The 19834-nt window shown below is 45.9% G+C and overlaps 1 protein-coding gene across 2 annotated transcripts in view; it reads right to left on the minus strand.

Annotated features, from left to right (window-relative positions):
- EPB41L5 (erythrocyte membrane protein band 4.1 like 5) overlaps positions 1 to 19834 on the minus strand; it is a 1262314-nt gene that overhangs the window by 504223 nt on the left and 738257 nt on the right. For both annotated transcript variants that reach the window (XM_078682077.1, XM_078682078.1), the window contains exon 13: positions 246 to 352. In XM_078682077.1, the coding sequence (XP_078538203.1) occupies positions 246 to 352 (107 nt within the window). The remainder of the gene's footprint in view (positions 1 to 245; positions 353 to 19834) is intronic.

The following is a 19834-nucleotide window of genomic DNA, read 5'->3' on the forward strand; positions in this document are numbered from 1 at the left end:
ATACATGTTGGTAGCTGCATTTTTCACTCCTTTTCTGCACTCTACTTTATTGCATTACATTTATCACCAAGTGGTTTGTGGGGCTAAAATCATCAGTGTTCAACTCTCAGTCCCACACCTGTCACTGTGGGCATGAGAAACAGACCAAAAAGAATTGAAAACCAACAAATGAGCCATGTCAAGTTACTTCCTCAACACTAAACTCAAAAGGGTAAAATGTGATTAATTGTTGCTGTCAGGCATACCTTTCAGTTGCAACGTCCTTCGTGAATACCGCTTACTGGGTCTTCTTTCAAATGTGGCAGACCGTCTGGTTTTACTGGACTTTGTGGTCTGATATTCTGTTTTACCACTTGTTTAAAAAGAAAAGAAAAATAAGCTTGTCAGTGGACAAAAAGCCAAACAGGCCAAAGGTAGCCTTTAATGAATAGTTTGTCTGCAGTAATATGAAAACTTGAGATCTACTACAAACCGATAATGTGTTTCTTTAATTTTAGAAAAAAAATGTTTTCTGTTTGCAGCACTCACTAAAATTAAACAGTACTTACCTCTATTAATAGCATTCCAGTCTAACTATCGTTTGTGTTACAGTATGCTGTAGGGGCCCCCAATGGTCGTATCACCATCACCCACAGCTAATTACACAGCACATCGACCTGTGAAAGAGCCACCCTGTATATATTTTAATAATTTTTTGTATGGTGTGGAAATTATATATATATATATATATATATATATGTATAAGCAAATGTCCCAATAGTGAGAGGAGCTCTGTAGCTGGTGCCGGCGGCGAGGTTCAGGACACCCTCGCAAAATACCTCTCAGCAAAAATCGTTTCAATCAAGAAACACGCCGCACACTACTCCATAGGTTCAATTATTTAGTTTATTTTCTGTAGGATCCCCACCTACGCGTTTCGGACACCAATCTGTCCCTGGTCACGGTACAAACGGGACAGATTGGTGTCCGAAACGCGTAGGTGGGGATCCTACAGAAAATAAACTAAATAATTGAACCTATGGAGTAGTGTGCGGCGTGTTTCTTGATTGAAACGATTTTTGCTGAGAGATATATATATATATATATATATATATATATATTACCTACTGGCGGTCGCCAGTAGGTATATATAGTTAGGATTTTTTTCCTATGGGATTTTTGAAAATTCTATGTTGAATAACTTTGGCGTTTGAGGACGGAATTGGCTGAAAGTTTCTGGAAAATGGAACATTTTGTTTCTGAGCAGCCCCTGAAAATTTGGGGGGGTTTCGTCAAGCGGGGGCCGAGAAAAAAGGGGGGTCCCAAAACGTGTTTTTAACATTGAGTTTTCCATAGGGCGGTTGGACTCACTTTTAGCTCGAACGGCTGAATGGATTTCCACGAAACTTGGCAAAATTGTAGGGACTGGTAGCCCGATGTGCCTTTGCTATGTCTCAAGATATATGCTCCAGTGGTTTTTACGAAAATTAACTTTGAAAAATATATATTGGGCTACATTGGGCTATATATATATGTTGGAGCCCAAATGTAGCCCAATGTAGCCCAATGAAGCCCAATGAAGCCCAATGTAGCCCAAAGATGGCCGCCAGAGACAAAAAAAAACAAATGTAGCCCAAATATCAGCCAGATGTAGCCCAACTATAGCCCAGTGACAGAATGTCCCAGAGTGTTTTAAAGAACAACTAGAACGCTAACAGTCTTACTTATGACAAAAGTATGGCACACCTGAAGTCATCTTGATTGGAATAAAGTGGTAACACTTAATACATTTAATTTGAAAAGGAACAAAATAAGGGGTTTCATTTTGCTATAGAAATGTTATATTACCTACTGGCGGTCGCCAGTAGGTATATATAGTTAGGATTTTTTCCCTATGGGATTTTTGAAAATTCTATGTCTAATAACTTTGGCGTTTGTGGACGGAATTGGCTGAAATTTTCAGGAAAATGGCACATTTTGTTTCTGAGCAGCCCTTGAAAATTTGGGGGGGTTCGTCAAGGGGGGGCCGAGAAAAAAGGGGGGTCCCAAAACGTGTTTTTAACATTGAGTTTTCCATAGGGCGGTTGGCCTCACTTTTAGCCCGAACGGCTGAATGGATTTGCACGAAACTTGGCAAAATTGTAGGGACTGGTAGCCCGATGTGCCTTTTGTAGGTCTCAATATATGTGCTTCAGTGGATTTTGAGAAATTAACGTTCAAAAAAAGATATATATCTGTAACAGCGGACCGGGCAGCGCTCCAGTTCGCGTACTTTTCGCGCAACGGAGCTTTGTGAAGCGAAGCCGATTGGTTCTCCGGCGTCTGTAAACATTCCAAACAGTCCGTAGCGGCCGCCATCTTGTCTCTCGGTAGGATCGAGAGACAAGAGGAGGCCAAAGCGAAGGGGCAAATGACCATAAGGGGGCATAGTAGATCCTCGCTGACCCCCTAGGTTTGATGTGGAGGTTTTAAAAGGGCCCCGCGGGGCAAAAAAAATAATGAATATGCTACTTACCAGTATGCATCTGTTCTTGGCATGTAGGGCTGCTAACATTCATATCTTAGCATTAGATCGCCGCCTAGTGTTGGGCTCGGATGATCGCACATTGTTGTCCTGGAAGAGTCTTCGAAGTATCCTGAGATAGGTGGCTCCTCCCCTGGACTACAGTGCGCATGGGCATCGGCTCCATCCCCAGATTGTTTTTCGCCATTGTGGCAGAAGATGGAGTGAAAAGTGTAAAGGATGTCCATGCTAATGAATAAATACAATAGTATATCTGCAGCTGCGACAGGCACCGGGGAGGAGGGCGGGCGATATGAATGTTAGCAGCCCTACATGCCAAGAACAGATGCATACTGGTAAGTAGCATATTCAGTTCGAGGCATGTGGGCTGCTAAATTCATATCTTAGCATAGAATACATAGCAGTCCCTCCATCAGCGGCGGTTGCCCGTGCCAGCTGCAGAAACCTGAAAAAGTGTCTTCAGAACAGCCTGTCCTACAGCAGCTTGCTGCTTGGAATGCACATCAACACAGTAGTGTTTTGTAAAGGTATGTGGTGTAACCCACGTGGCTGCTCTGCAAATATCCTCTAAAGGAATGTTCCCTAGGAAAGCCATGGATGCCCCCAGTTTGCGTGTGGAGTGCGCTCTGGGGGGTATTGTTAAAGTGCGCTTGGCTTTTTGATAACATATCTGGATGCACTTAACAATCCATCTGGCTATCCCTGCCTTGGAAATTGGGTTGCCTTTGTGTTGTGGTGCGAAGGCAACAAAGAGTTGTTTTGTTTTTCTAAAGGGTTGTGTTCTGTCTATGTAGTACATCAACGCCCTCCGTACATCTAAGGTATGGAGCATTCTTTCCGCCACCGTTTGCGGGTTTTGAAAGAATGCTGGTAAGTCAATAGTTTGGTTTAGATGAAACTGTGACACCACCTTCGGAAGGAATTTGGGGTTAGTGCGTAGCACTACCCTATTTGGATGAATTTGAATGAATGGCTCTTGGATTGTGAGCGCCTGCAGCTCACTGACACGCCTCAGAGACGTAATAGCTACAAGGAAAGCTACTTTCCACGTAAGGAACTGGAGTTCACACGAGTGCAGTGGCTCAAATGGCGGTCCCATCAGTCTGGTGAGAACGACATTGAGGTTCCACACCGGAGCTGGCGGTGTTCTTGGGGGAATGACTCGTTTCAGACCTTCAAGGAAGGCTTTAATGGCAGGCACTCTGAAGACAGAGAGGTGCTGCCTGTTCTGGAGATAAGCCGCTATGGCGGATAGATGTATCCGAATGGAAGTGTACGCTAGATTGCACTTGTAAAGATGCAACAGATAGCAGATGATGTTGGGGATAGATGCATCTAGCGGGTTGATGTCATTGGCTGTACAGTAAATGACAAAACGCTTCCACTTTGCAGCATAGCATGCTCTAGTAGTTGGTTTCCTCGCCTCCTTGATGATGTTCATGCACTCCGGAGGTAGGTTAAGGTATCCAAACTCTAGGACTTCAGGAGCCAGATCGCCAGGTTGAGCTGTTGCGGATCTGGATGCTGAATGTCTCCATGGTTCTGCGTCAAAAGACTGGGCGTGAGGCGCAGTCTTTGATGCGGCACCACTGAGAGGTCGAGGAACGTGGTGTACCAAGCCTGGCGCGCCCACGTTGGAGCAACTAGGATGAGAGTCATCTCGTGCTGCCTTAGCTTTCTTGCGACCAGCGGTATTAGAGGGGCTGGCGGAAAAGCGTACGCAAATTTGCCTGACCAGTTCATCCATATCGCATTCCCCTGCGACTGTGGGTGAGGGAACCTGGCGGCAAAGAGTTGGCATTTTGCGTTCTCTTTTGTGGCAAACAGGTCTATCTCCGGATGACCCCACTGCTGGAAGTACGGTTGGAGAACAGATGGGTGTATCTCCCACTCGTGCATTTGATGGCTGTATCTGCTGAGCAGATCCGCCATCTGATAGTCCTTTCCTGGGAGGTGTTCTGCCATGAGGAAAATGTTCCTCTGAATGGCCCACTTCCACATGCTCTGAGCCAGATGAGACAGCTGTGGCGAGTGGGTGCCTCCCTGCTTTTGAATGTAGTACATCGCGGTCATGTTGTCCGTCCGGACTAGCACGACTTTGTTGCACAGATGTACAATGAAGGACTTGAGCGCCATGAAGATTGCCATCAGTTCCAGATAGTGGATGTGCATCTTCTGTTGCTGCGTCGTCCATAGTCCCTGCACTGTGTAAGTGAGCACATGAGCTCCCCATCCCTGGAGAGATGCGTCCGTTGTCAGGACAATCTGCGGCACGGGCTCTTGGAACAGTCGGCCCTTGCAAAGGTTGTGTGGAGTCCACCAATGCAGAGAGTCGTATGCCCGACTGGTAACCAACACTAGGTCTGTCAATTGCCCACGAGCCTGTGTCCACTGATTCGCTAAGCACTCCTGGAGCGGGCGCATATGTAGCCGTGCGTGAGGGACTATGAAGATGCAGGAGGCCATCATGCCTATCAACTGCATGAACACTCTCGCTGGAAGCGAGTGTTGTGGCCTGAACTTTTGGATCAGAGCCTGCATGCTGTCTATCCTGACTTGGTTTGGCTGAGCCATGGCCGTCAGGGTGTTGATCGTTGCACCTAGGAACTGCCGGACATGCGCCGGCTGAAGATGCGATTTTGGGTAGTTCAGGGAGAAACCCAGATCGTGAAGAAGGTGAATTGTAGTCGACATGTCTGCGGCGCACTGTTGCTCTGACTTGGCTTGCACGAGCCAGTCGTCTAGGTAGGGGTAGACATGGATGTTCTGCCTCCTGAGGTGCGCCGCTACTGTCGCCAGACACTTGGTGAACACCCTCGGGGCTGTTGTGACTCCGAAGGGTAGGACTTTGAACTGGTAGTGCCTGCCTTGAATAGTGAACCTGAGGTATTTCCTGTGTGACGGGTGTAGTGGAATGTGGAAATAAGCATCCTTGAGATCTAAGGTTGCTAAGAAGTCTCCCTGGTTTAGCAAGGGAAGAATCTGTTGCAGTGTAAGCATGTGGAAATGTTCCGATAGTATGTACAGGTTGAGGGGACGTAGATCTAGAATGGGCCTGAGAGATCCGTCCTTCTTTGGAATGAGGAAGTACAGGGAATATACCCCCGTGCCTTCCTCCCCCACCGGCACGAGCTCGATTGCTCCCTTTTGCAGCATCACCACTACTTCCTGCTGCAATAAGAGCAAGTGCTCTGCGGACATAGGCCGTTGCCTTGGCGGGATGTTGGGTGGAGTGGACTTCAACTCTAGGCAATAACCATACTGGATTAGTTGTCGCACCCACCTGTCTGTGGTGATGTTTCTCCAGACGGGCAGGAACTGCAGCAGTCTCCCCCCGACAGGTGTTAGGTGGTCGGGGGGCAGTGACAGAGAGTCACTGTTTGCTTGGAGTAGAGGTGCGGGAGCTGTTGTTTCCTCTGCCGCGACCTCTGTTGCTGTTATTCCTGTAACCTCCCTTGTTCTGTTTAGTGAACGAGGATTGTGCCCCACCTTTTGAGAACTGGGATTGTTGACCCATTTGTCCTCTGGTGACTCCACGTGCACCTGAGCGACGAAAATTGCTGCCACGAAACTGTTGTGACTGTAGGGCCCCCATAGACTTAGCAGTTTCTGTGTCTTTCTTTATTTTCTCTAGGGTGGTGTCAACATCCGGACCAAACAGACTATCAGGATTGACTGGCTGATTAAGAATCGTTGTCTGAATATCCGGTTTAAACCCTGAGATGCGGAGCCACGCTTGTCGCCTCAGCATAACGCTAGTGTTGATAGCTCTAGCAGCTGTGTCCGCAGCGTCAAGTGCACACTTGATGGCTGCGTTTGAGATTAGCTTTCCTTCCTCAATAAGCAGTTTGGTGCCCTCTTGGAACTGTGGAGGCAGGTGTTGTACAATCTGTTCTAGGGTGTCGTAGTGCGCCCTATCGTAACGCGCCAAGAGCGCCTGTGTATTGGCGATGCGCCAAAAGTTTGATGCCTGTGCAGCTACTCTTTTGCCCCCTGCCTCTAGCACTTTGGATTCCTTATCCGGGGGAGGAGCTTCACCCGTAGTCTGGGAGTTGGCACGTTTCCTGGCATTGGCGACCACAAGAGAGTCCAGTGGCAATTGTCCCCGAATGTATGCGGGGTCTGCAGGTGCAGGTCTGTACTTTTTTTCAATGCGAGGGTTGACCACTCTCGCTCTCGTAGGCTCCTTAAATATGTCCCCAGCATGCTTGAGGACTCCTTTAAGCATAGGCAGTGTCTTTACTGTCCTTTCAGAGACTGAAAAAGTGTCGAAAAGGAAGTCTTCCTCAACCGGGTCGGCATGCATGTCCACATCATGATTGGCTGCCGCCCTTTCGAGTAGTGCATGAAAACCTGCTGAATCCTCAGTCGGGGATGCCCGTGCATTAAAAGGCTGCGGGTCCTGCCCCGCACCTTGGGTGTTCTGGTCACCAGTGTCATCATATGAATCCGGTTGCACGTCAGGTTCATTGATTGGGAAATTGTACTGCTCGTCCTCATCATACCCCTCACCCGCAGAGTGTTCTGGGGAGGGAGTAGGGCTCCGTCTTGGAGGAGGCTGGATTGGTTCCGTGAGGCCTGAGGCGTCAAGGGGCACCCTCTTCTTCTTCAGTGGGATGACATAGGGGTCCACTGGCTCCGAAGTGATTTTCCTCTTATAGAGGGTCAGTTTGCCTGTGTCAGCGTCGATGAAATGCTCCGAATCGTCCTCGGATTCGAGTACTTGACGTGGAAGTGGGCCAGTCGGTGAAGAAATCACCTGTTTCGGTGCCGATTTGGTTGAAAATGCTTTTGGCGCCTCCTTCGGCGGCAAAATAAAGAGAAGTTTCCCAGACGGCTTCGCTGGAGTGTCTTTTCGCGGCTGCGGCGATGGTATCGGAGCCGACGGGGCAAAGGCCTTCTCCCTGATTCTTTTCAGTGATTCGGCTATGGGGGACGCCTCACTCACAGTTTGTGTCGGCGCTGACGAGGATGGTCTGATTGTCCCCTCGGATCCGACGTCCTTGTGGGCCTTGTGCGCTTTGGGCGCGGATCCTGTCTTTACCGCCTCAGATTCCTGTGTTCGGGGCACAGACTTCTTTCCGTGTGCCTGCGTAGCCTCCTTGGAGCCGACTTTGGCGGGTTTGGACGGCGTCGTAGCCGCTGACCCGTGCCGACCATCTTTCTTGGAGGACCCCTCCTCTGGCGTCGGTTTCGATTTCGCAGCATCGGAATCGACGGACTTCTTCGACTTTTGCGGACCGGAGGTCGACGGAGTCGATGGGGTAGCGGGCACCGTCGTTTTCACCGGCACGGTAGCCATCTTAGGGACACTCGAGTCCTTAACTTTCGGTTTCGTTTTCGGGTCGGCCATTTTAGGTGTCGTCGATCCCGACGTTTTCGGTTTCGAAACAGTCTGCCCAGCAAGTAAGTCCGTGGCCGGGCCCGAAGGCGGGGCCGTGGCTTGCGGCAACGGGTCTTGGGTAAGGCCGACAGGCGATCCCGTGTCCCGGTCGGTATCCTCGTAACCTTCGGGGCAGAGCTCGTCCCCTGAGCTATCCGCCGCGGCCCCATAAATCTCATCGTCGTCTCCTACCTAGTCGACGTATTCAAGGCCTTGACCCGCGACTCCGTCGTCGTCTCCCGGATCCGCCTCGACCTCCGTCTCGGGTGGGGAGATTTGGAGATGATGACCCTGTTCCTCTTCGTCTTGGTCGCCGAAGATGTTCTCCGGATCCGGGGCCGCTTGTTTAGCTTCCATGCGCATCGCGCGCCGAAGCTTGAGAGTCTTCTTTGAGCGGAACTGTGCACACAACTTGCACTTGCCGTCGTCGTGGTCAGGCGAAAGGCATTTGTTACACACGGGGTGTAGATCGATGTGTGGGTACTTGGACCCACAGAGCGGGCAGTACTTAAACGGGCTCCGCTCCATGTCCGAAAAGGTTTGCAGTCGTGTCGCGATGAGAAGGCCTCAAAGTTCCGAGAGCGAAGAAAACTCCGCTTATTCCGGCTCCAAGAGACGGAAGACTCGAGACCGTGCGCAGACAATACCGACGCAAGAAAATCGAGGCCTTTTGGCCGCTAAAAGTTAGTTTTTCTTGGTTCCGACAGTAAGACGACGAGACCACATCCGAACCCAATGGCGGAAAAAAACAATCTGGGGATGGAGCCGATGCCCATGCGCACTGTAGTCCAGGGGAGGAGCCACCTATCTCAGGATACTTCGAAGACTCTTCCAGGACAACAATGTGCGATCATCCGAGCCCAACACTAGGCGGCGATCTAATGCTAAGATATGAATTTAGCAGCCCACATGCCTCGAACATAATAATAATAATCGAACGGCTGAATGGATTTGCACGAAACTTGGCAAAATATTAGGGACTGGTAGCCCGATGTGCCTTTGCTAGGTCTCAATATATGTGCTCCAGTGGATTTTGAGAAATTAACGTTCAAAAAAAGATATATATCTGTAACAGCGCTCCGCTTCGCGTACTTTTCGCGTTACGGAGCTTTGCGAAGCTGATTGGTTCTCCGGCGTCTGTCAACATTCCAAACAGTCCGTAGCGGCCGCCATCTTGTCTCTCGGTAGGATTGAGAGACAAGAGGAGGCCAAAGCGAAGGGGGAAATGACCATAAGGGGGCATAGTAGATCCTTCCTGACCTCTTAGGTTTGATGTACCATTTTGCCAAGTTTGGTGTAATTCCGTTCAGCCATTCAGGCTGTAGACTTATGTAAATGTCCTATGGAAAATTGCATGGGGAAAACACATTTGAAAGTGTTGGAATTTAGAACCAATTAAAATGTTACTTTGGTTTTGTATTTGTGTGTGATGAAAGTTAATTGGTTATGTATATATGTCAAATGAGAGGAAACCACAGCCATTTTGTGATACTACTGTCTGAGGTACATTTGTGAGGAATTTTTGGTGGTGAATTTCTGGTGTTTGATTTACACAGTACTAACACTTCTCCTACTTTTAAAAAGGTGAGTTGTTAATTTGTAAGGGGAACTATGTTGTACACTTGAAGATAATTTGAAAAATGTTTTCTGTTATTTATTTGCAGTCCTTCTGTTATACTAAATACTTGATAAAGTTAGTTTTATATTATGTATTACTAAAAACGATAAATGAAAGTGATTATTTTTTTCTGCAATTTACAGCAAGCAATTTCAAAATAAAATGGCTCACAATGAAGAGACCGTGGCAATTTCTTTTGAATTGTCCACTACATTGATTGAAATTGAGAGCACCAATAATGAAATATTGTCACAAGGAGGAGATGACTTGTATGATTCCATTAGATTGATTGAAATGGACAGCACCAATAATGAAATATTGTCACAAGGAGATGACTTGAATGATTCCACTACATTGATTGAAATTGAGAGCACCAATAATGAAATATTGTCACAAGGAGGAGATGACTTGTATGATTCCATTAGATTGATTGAAATGGACAGCACCAATAATGAAATATTGTCACAAGGAGGAGATGACTTGAATGATTCCACTACATTGATTGAAATTGAGAGCACCAATAATGAAATATTGTCACGAGGAGATGACTTGAATGATTCCACTACATTGATTGAAATTGACAGCACCAATAATGAAATATTGTCACAAGGAGGAGATGACTTGAATGATTTTTTTGATCAATCTGTTGATGGCGAATTTATCGAATGTTTGGAGACCATAGAGTTACAAGAATCATCATTGCAGACTTTTCATGAGGAAATTGCTGATGAGGACATGTTACTAGTTCTTTCAAATTTAGAAAATTCTGAAGAATAAATTTATATTTAGAAATGAAAAATTGTTTGAGACATTATTCATTTTTATTTTTAATTTATGAGGTTGTAGCGAAGTGATTGTAGTATAAAATGAGACTTATAGTATAGAGTGCAACATTTTTATGTTACATGGTAAGTTTACTCATATTTACTTCCCTTCTGCCACTATATTATCTCCAATGTGTATTTGACATCTCTTCTTCATCTCCGGCCTCCTTTCTCTCACTGTGTGTCTCCGATGCATCTTATCGCTGCTATTTTGTGTAATTACAGAAGAGAGTAAAATAAAATAGTTCGGAACGTGAAAAGGGGGCAAAGTAGAGTACCCCTCACCCCCTAGGCCTTTTTAGGCGGTCCCAAAAGGATCAGTTTCTGCTTTCCTGAGAGATTATGGTATGAGTTCCATATACCACAATAATTTGCATTACAACATGCAAGATATCTATCTCCTATTACCAACTTTTGGAGATATTCGCGCTAAGCGCGATTATCTCCAAAAGCTAACACCTGCCCTGAGCAGTTCTTAGCCATGTTATCCAATGGGAGGTGGATAACATGGCTAAGAGCATTAGCTCGGTAATGCATGAATATCGCTGACTTTTTAGCGATATTCATGCATTGCGGCCGTTTATTATCGCATTTGCGATAAACCTTGATAATAGCAAGGTTTATCTTCGATAATTTCTGACGATGCTTAGCGGTAAAAAATTCGTTGGTAAGCATCGTTAGCGATAAATATCGCTTAACTTTGGTAATATGCACCAACGTCTGTTAACGTTCGATTCGAAGGAAATGAGGAAGTGTTGAAAAACATTGTCTGCGCCATCTTGCCTTTTTTGAAATGCCACACTTTTGTCGTGCACGGCAGCCATTTTAGATGCCTTGACCAGACCCACTCTCTGCACGCTGTCGATTCGTAGCATGGCTCCCCACCCTCGCAAGCATCTTCCCCAGGCACTGGTCACCCCCGCTCTCTGTCTTATGCATGGGCAATAAACCTCCCCCCATCTGCGCTGCTCTTCCCTGAGAATCACACTCTGTGCCCGCCCGACACCTCCCTTTCGCCCTATTCACTACCGCACCCTCTGACACTCCTCTTCCTCTGTGTCCGATTGTCCAGGCTATCACCTAGCCCTGCAGATGTAGTTTATGGCCCCAGCTGTAAAGAATCACCCCTCTTCAAAGGAGTTATAGTAGATCAAGGCCCACACCCGATGAGATCCGTCACACCACACGTGTTCCTACTATCTGAAAACCATCCTGTATTGTGATTGGGGAGGGGACCGAGCCTGAAGCTGAAGATTCCAGGAATGACTCTTTGTACATCAAAGTTTTTACAATTATGTGTCACATTAAAAATATATAGCACTCCAACAAAGTAGTAGGAATATAAAACTTTAATAACATATAAATATATACAACAAAACAAAAACAGTAAAAACATTTAAACAACGAAGAGACCGTGGCAATTTCTTTTGAATTCCCGATGAGGACATGTTACTAGTTCTTTCAAATTATGAAAATTCAGAAGATGTTGCCTGGGGGTGGGTTGTCAGTAGCAGTCTGTTGTGCGAATAGTTCCAAGGCAGCAGAACGCGCTGAAATCTAGATGGCACGAAAGTGATGTCTAGTAAGTTGCCGCCCAGCAAATAACGGCGTGGGGCGCCGCGGGGGTGAGTGAGTCCAGTAGGCACCACAGCTATTCTTACCGGCATTGCAGAATTACTGCTGGGGACAATGCCTGTGCTGTAGCAGGGTCACAGCAGAAACAAAAAGGATTCTGTTGAAGATGTTGTTGGTTTTCAATTTGAAAACAGTTCTGGTGTCAACTGCTATGCTAATGTAGTGGTTAATGTTTTGTTTTGTCTAGAAAATGTAAAAGAGGGGGAGGCAGTCCAAAGTTCCGTTAAAAGGGTAAAGGAAAGGATCGGTGGTTTGAACTATCAGTCAAAAAGGGGAGGGGGTGCAACAATTTTTCCTACCGGGTCACACTGTGCTTTCACCGGAACTGAGGTCTGCAGGATTCTAGTAATTCAAAGTGAGGCTGGCGCCAGCATGGGAGCGCCGACGTCCCGCGGATACAGTTTCGTCACTCCACGGGCGATCATGGCAGTCATTCCCCATCGGGGGTCGGAGACTCCCGCGGCTCCTCTAGAATCTTCAAGGTCGTGGAGGACTACGGTGGTGGAGTCAACCAGTGACCGGGCCATTTCTTTATGCTGGGCCCGCTCTTGCCAGGCCGACCGCCATTTTGAGAGTTCGGTAGCTACTGGCGATCGCGGGGTCAAATGAGCGGACGGGCTCCACCCTGCCGGGCGAGACGTTGCAGCATGGCCACAGTGGAAGAACCCTTTTCCGGGCGCCTGGAGCGCTGAGGGTGCAGCTGGGAAGCCTCCACCTGGGGAGGCCGGAGAGGCCTGTTCGCACCGTCTCTCCCTCCCAGTGCACCCCACGGCGTCTCGCTTGAGATTTGTTATGGCCGGACCAGGCGATGAGGATGAGGGGGGGGGGGGGTCGGAGGCATGTGCAAGACATCCCCCCCCAGTGTTGTCGCAGCCATTATTCAAGAAAGAAGAAGTGTCCCGTCCGTCTTCGGGCCGGGCTTCCGGTAGATGTCGGCCGGACGCCCCTGGATCTGGCCCCATGAACGGGTTTCTTGGTTTATCGGCTGCAGCCGGATCCCGTCGGCCTCGGCCCCCCGACCGTTGGTGGCCGGACCGGAAGAGCATGTGGCGGGACTACCTGAAACTGTCAAGGGCCACCGCGGCCGGACTGGGAGAGAGAGGGGAGGGTCGAGGAGATATTCCCCCCCCTGCAACTCTTCAGCGTTGTAAAGGCAATCCCCTGGCCGGGTCCCGCTGGCCTCGGCCTCTCCTCCGGCTACACCCTACGTTAGGATCTCCTGGCCGAGGCGTGGCAGCAGGACCCGCCTTATATGGGCTGCTCCCGGCAGGGCGTAGCCGCAACCCTGCCCCACCTTGGAAGTTTCCAGAGTGGGGGCGGATGTTCTACTGACTTGCATTTTCCCTAGTCTATCGATTTTTTTGGCGTGGCAGGCGGTGGGACAGCGAGGGGTGATTTGGTTTCTCTTACTGTTTTTCTGGTCTCTCACCACTGGCATATTTTAACGTTTTCTTGTTTCTAGGACATTAATAGGTTTTATCATTACGTTATGTTATTGTTTCTTTGTTCGTTGTTTAATAAAAGTTCATGTTCATCAGTGGCCTACTGATTTTCGTTTTCCTATTCTTTTCTTTCCAGGTTGTTTCATGCTAAAGTTTCTGTTAACAGGATACAGTGATCACTTCGTTATTATTGCATATGTCCTTTTCACTAGGGGTGCTCTCTGGTCGGGCCAGATGACGTATCTCTAGTAAATGGTCCGGGTGAAACAGGTGCATCAATCAGGGGAGAAAGGTCCGCATTACGTACCCTTTCACTATTTGCAAAGATTTTCCTACGTATATTTGCAAACAGGGAATACCTGCAAAAAGAACCAATTCCCAAACAGTCAATGTTTGGGGAAACAATCAATCAATGAGGAACGAAATAGGCACAACGTGTTAAAGGTTTGCGTTACCTACCCTTCACTATCTGCAAAGGGAGAGAGAATATTCCTATTCTTCCTCGTTTGCAGGCAGAGAAGATTCTTAAGAGAATCAACTTCGAACAATTCAATGCTCGATTCAAACAATCAACAAGGGGTACTGTGAACACAAATGAACGCCGCTTATGTACATACACATTGGTATTATCAACAGGTTGTTCCTAATGTTTCTATTTTAGGGAGGTCAAAAAGAGATCCCATTAGTGGCCTACTGATTTTGCTCGATTCCTTTTGTTTTTTTACACGATTTTTCGCTATCTGCAAAGACTAAACAGAGTATTGCGACTCTGTGCTTGTTTGTAAATAGAGAATGAACCAAAGAGAACAATCAATCAAATGGAGAGAGAAGCAGGCACGACGGATTACAACGGGGGCAACGGGGGCAAAGGCCTGCGTTAACTAACCTTCACTATCTGCAAAGAGAGAGTACTCCTAATAGAAATGAGGGGTGGGGGGCAGCATTCAAAGCAGATCAGTGTGCATAAACACGAAAATGTTTTTACTTACCACGTACTTGACATTCGACAGCTTATGATATTTGCTATTAAAAAACCATTGAAATTCACTGAAAAAACCATAGGTTATAGACCATATATAGTTAGGAATTAGCATTTAAAAAACCTTACTTTACTCACACAAAACCATTGAAATTCCATATATAGTTAGTTGCACTAACTATATATCGCGCACCCGCAATCCACTGCTGATCATGTCACATATTACATCATTCATGACATGGTCAGTGACATCACTGATGACATCACTGATGACATCTCAAATGACATCACTGATGACATCACTGATGACATCTCATTTGACATCATTCTTGTGCTAATACGATAAACCTCTTCAGACTCTAATATAACCTTAGATACACTCAGTGTATACAGACACTCACACACTGCCACTCATCCATGGAGTTACTCACACACCCAGTCAGTCATGCAAAGAAACAATCTCACCTCCATTTCTTCAACTATACAGTTAAACACACCTTACTTATTGAAACATATACTAACACATATTTACTCCCTTATACAATCCCTGATACAAGTTCACAATGATCGATACAACCACTCACTCATTCAGTGGCTCTCATGCACAGTTATTTATATATGCCAACTCTCACATGTACTGTGTTTAACATATGTACTTACTATGACATGTAGCATTGAGATATCCATTCACTCATCAATACACTCATGCACACAGTCAACTGCCCATGTAGCTGTTTCCACATGCAGTCTTGAACTCATACACCTAGTGAATAAACTGCTCACACATCTATGCATAGAGTCACACACCTTCCAGCCACCCCCACACAAACTCAATCTCCCATAGAAATACTTGGGCAACCAATTAATAACACATATAGCCTCTCGTATAGCTAATGATCAACACATGCAGCAGTTTACATCACAACAGACATAATGATGCACAAATTAAGACAGTTTAGTCACTAACCCATGCATTCAGTGAGACACATTTAATCACTCACTCATACAGTCAGTCACGCACCTACTAAATCCTTCATCCATACACTTATACATCCACTCATTCTTCAATATGTAAGACATATTTTAACTTTACAGAAACATACAGTCACTGGATGTTGTCATCAGTGATGTCATCAGTGATGTCATTTGAGATGTCATCAGTGATGTCACTGACCATGTCATGAATGATGTAATATGTGACATGATCAGCAGTGGATTGCGGGTGCGCGATATATAGTTAGTGCAACTAACTATATATGGAATTTCAATGGTTTTGTGTGAGTAAAATAAGGTTTTTTAAATGCTAATTCCTAACTATATATGGTCTATAACCTATGGTTTTTTCAGTGAATATATATATAGATAGATATATTATTTATTTGAGGTTTAGCACCTTAGAAACCAATGCTTCGTCCTAAACTATAAACCCATGACTAGGGCTGTCCTTTCCAACAGAACATGTGTGTGGATATATGTGTAACAAATGAACAATGGATCATCTGGGAGCATGACCTTTCAACACAACATGTATCACCATCACCCACAGCTAATTACACAGCACATCGACCTGGGAAAGAGCCACCCTGTATATATTTTAACAATTTTTTGTATGGTGTGGAAATAATATATATATATATATATATAAATATATATATATATATATATATATATATATATATATATATATATATATATATATATATATAGAGAGAGAGAGAGAGAGAGAGAGAGAGAGAGAGAGAGAGAGAGAGAGAGAGCGAGAGAGAGAGAGATATATAGATAGATAGATAGATAGATAAATATATTATTTATTTGAGGATTAGCACCTTAGAAACCAATGCTTCGTCCTCAACTATAAACCCATGACTAGGGCTGTCCTTTCCAACAGAACATGTGTGGATATATGTGTAACAAATGAACAATGGATCATCTGGGAGCATGACCTTTCAACACAACATGTTAAATTAATCTTGATTGTCCACTTACTTCTAATAAATACCGTTAAGTGAAAAATATATTGTCCAATGAATGAATCAAACTGGGTTAGACAGGCTATATGCTTGAACTTTACATATTTTCAGTGGAGTATTCAAATTTAAGTTAAAAAAAAAAGCAAAATCATAATAAATACGGTTGCTCTGTTGGCGCCCTGTGTGTACATGTTGACAGATGTGTGGGACAGAACTCTCGGTATGGGTAAAGCCAGGACTATGGGAGGGAGCGGCTTACGATAGTCATCACTCAAGAGTCTGCCTCTATAAAACCAGTTCTGGGTGGGGACAGAGTAGCGGCTCATGCACTTTGCTGTGCGACTTCCTGATGGTCGCGCACAATTGAGTTTCAGACTGCCACCCGCTTCCACGAAAGCCAAAAAATGTAGCAGTCTCTTTTGCAAGTAAAAATAGTGCACTTGCACTCTTGGCTACAATAAGGATACTGTTACTAACCCAGTAAGCATCTGTTCTTGGCATGTAGAGCTGTAGATTCCCATGCTTTGCATACTCCTACCATCTAGTGTTGGGTACGGATGTTTGCAAGTTGTTTTTCTTCGAAGAAGTCTTTCCAGTCATGAGGTAAGGTAACTCCTTTCGGTGATAATGCACATGGGCATCGACTCCATTGTTAGACTGTTTTCCCACAGAGGGTGGAAATGGAGTTTGTAAGTGTAGAATAGAGCTGTCAATAGGGATGTATGTAAAGTGAGAACTGCAACAACTAAAAGTACCCGGGGAGGCGGGTGGTTGCATGTGAATCTACAGCTCTTCATGCCAAGAACAGATGCTTACTGGGTAAGAAACATTATATGTTCTAATGTGAGCTGTAGATCACATGCTTTGAATAGACTATACAGCAGTATAGTCCCAAAGCGGTGGCTAACCTGTAGCTGTTCCTGTTATTTGAAACTGTGTTTTAGGTACTGCCTGGCCTACATTAGTGTGTTACTTCGCTAACACATCTACACAATAGTGCTTGGTGAATGTGTGAGGTTTAGACCATGATGCTACCTTACAGATGTCAGCTAAGGGAATATTCCCTAAGAAGGCCATAGTAGACCCTATTGTGCAAGTTGAAAGCGCTCTAGGGGGTATTATCAAAGTTCTTTTTACTTTCACATAACATGTCTGGATACATTTCAGAATCCATCTTGCAATGTCAGATTTAGATATGGGATTGCCTTTGTGTGGTGGTGAAAAAGCAACAAAAAACTGCAAAATTGTTTTGTTCTTTCCACATATAGTAGAGCTCTTCTAACATCAAGTGTGTGTAAAGTTCGTTCTGCAGGTTGAGGAAAGAACACAGGTAACACAACTGATTGATTGATCTGAAAAAGCAGAAACTACTTTAGGATTGGTTCAAAGAACCACCCTGTCTTTGTGAAGCTGAAAGAAAGACTCTTGTTTAGTTATTGCCTGGAGTTCACCAACCCTCCTTAGTGAAGTGATTGCTATGAGAAAAGCAACCATACATGAGAGGAATTGTAAATGATACCTGTGCATTGGTTCAAATGGTGGACACCTTAGCCTTGTAAGGACTATGTTTAAGTTCCATACTGGTACAGGTGACACTCTTGGTGGTATCACCCTTTTTAAGCCTTTCATAATTACTTTAATCACTGGTACTCTGAATAGAGATAAATGTTGTCTGTTTTGTAAGTATGTAACTACTGCTGCTAGATGTAAGCGAATGGATGTATAGGCTAATCCAGATTGCTGTAAATTTAACAGATAACAGATGATGTTTTGCATCAAGATAATTGATATAATAGATAACAAATCGTTTCCATTTTGCTGCATAACATGCCCTAGTAGTAGGCTTTCAAGACTCTTAGGATATTCATAGAGTCTGGTGGTATTTGTCAATAACCAAACTCTGACTTTAGGAGCCAGTTCGCTAGGTTGAGTTCTTTGAAATTTGGATGTCGATTTCTCCATGGCTCTAAGCAAGGAGTCTGGAGAGGAAATGCAGCTTTTGGTGTGGACCTACTGACTGCTCCAGAGGGTGGTGAACCAGGGTTGACGTGCTATGAGAATCAGTGTGAGGGGTGTTTACCAGAGCTTCCAAACTACCAGCTGAATGAGTGGGAGAGGCAGAAAAGTGTAAGCAAATATCCCTGACCAATTCATCCTCAGGGCACTGCCTTTGTAGAGCAGGTGTGGGAACCCGGAGGCGAAGCTTAAGCATTTTGCGTTGTTCTGTGGCAAAAAGGTCTATGTGAGAAAATCCAGATTACTGAAAGTAGGGGAGGAGAACTTGGGGATGAAGTTCCCACTCGTGGATTTGCTGCCTCTGTCGGCTGAGAAGGTCTGCAATCCAATTGTTTACTTCTGGAAGATGCTCTGCCAGTAGATACATCTTGTGGTGTATAGCACATTTCCAAATGACTTGTGCTAGGCGTGACAGTTGGAGAGAGGCATCCCCCCTGTTTTTGTATATAGTACATAGCTATCATTTTGTCCGTGCGGACTAGGTCAGCATTACCTATGAGGTGAATTTGAAAGGCTCTGAGCACGAGAAACAGTGCTGGTAGCTCTAGGTGATTCATATAGAGACATGTGTGTTGTAGACTCCACAACCCTTGGATTGTGTAAGTGAGCACCCCAAACAGGGAGCAATGCATCTGCTATTCACACGGTCTGTGGAACAGGATCGATGAAGGGACACCCTTTGGATACATTTTGTGGGTTCTGCCACTACAGAGAGTGATGGGTGCTGTCATCTACCATCACTAGATTGGTCAATTGACCGTGAAACTGGTTCCACTGACTTGCTAAGCATTCTTGAAGGCGACACATGTTAAGTCTTGCATGGGGAACAATCACGATGCAAGACGCCATCATTCCTAGCAGTTGGATGAAGACTCTTGCTGATAATGATTGGTTGGACTGAAACTGGGTGAGAAGAGACTGAATTCTGAGAATTCTGGTTGCATTGAGCTCTTTGAGTGTAAACTGATCGACTGCTGTTGCTGGCTGAGGGCTCTTCTAGACCCGTTTTTTGCTTCACAACTAGCGGAACCCGCTTCGCGGGTCCTGCTGCGCACCTGTGACACCCAGGAAGCTTGACTCTGTTGCGTGCACTGGACCAGGGCTGCGAGCGAGCGGGGCAGGACTTCCAAGACCAGAAGCCTCTGCAAACCGTGCCTCACGACACCTGGCCGCTCTCCCTGTCCACCACGCCCCGCCTACAATCTTGAAAAGGCTGGGAAGGAGGAACCGACGTGGGACACCATTGTAAACTGATCGACTGCTGTTGCTGGCTGAGGGCTCTTCTAGACCCGTTTTTTGCTTCACAACTAGCGGAACCCGCTTCGCGGGTCCCGCTGCGCACCTGTGACACCCAGGAAGCTTGACTCTGTTGCGTGCACTGGACCAGGGCTGCGAGCGAGCGGGGCAGGACTTCCAAGACCAGAAGCCTCTGCAAACCGCGCCTCACGACACCTGGCCGCTCTC

This window comes from Lissotriton helveticus, chromosome 3_1, assembly GCF_964261635.1.
Source record: "Lissotriton helveticus chromosome 3_1, aLisHel1.1, whole genome shotgun sequence".
Classification (NCBI taxonomy): domain Eukaryota; kingdom Metazoa; phylum Chordata; class Amphibia; order Caudata; family Salamandridae; genus Lissotriton; species Lissotriton helveticus.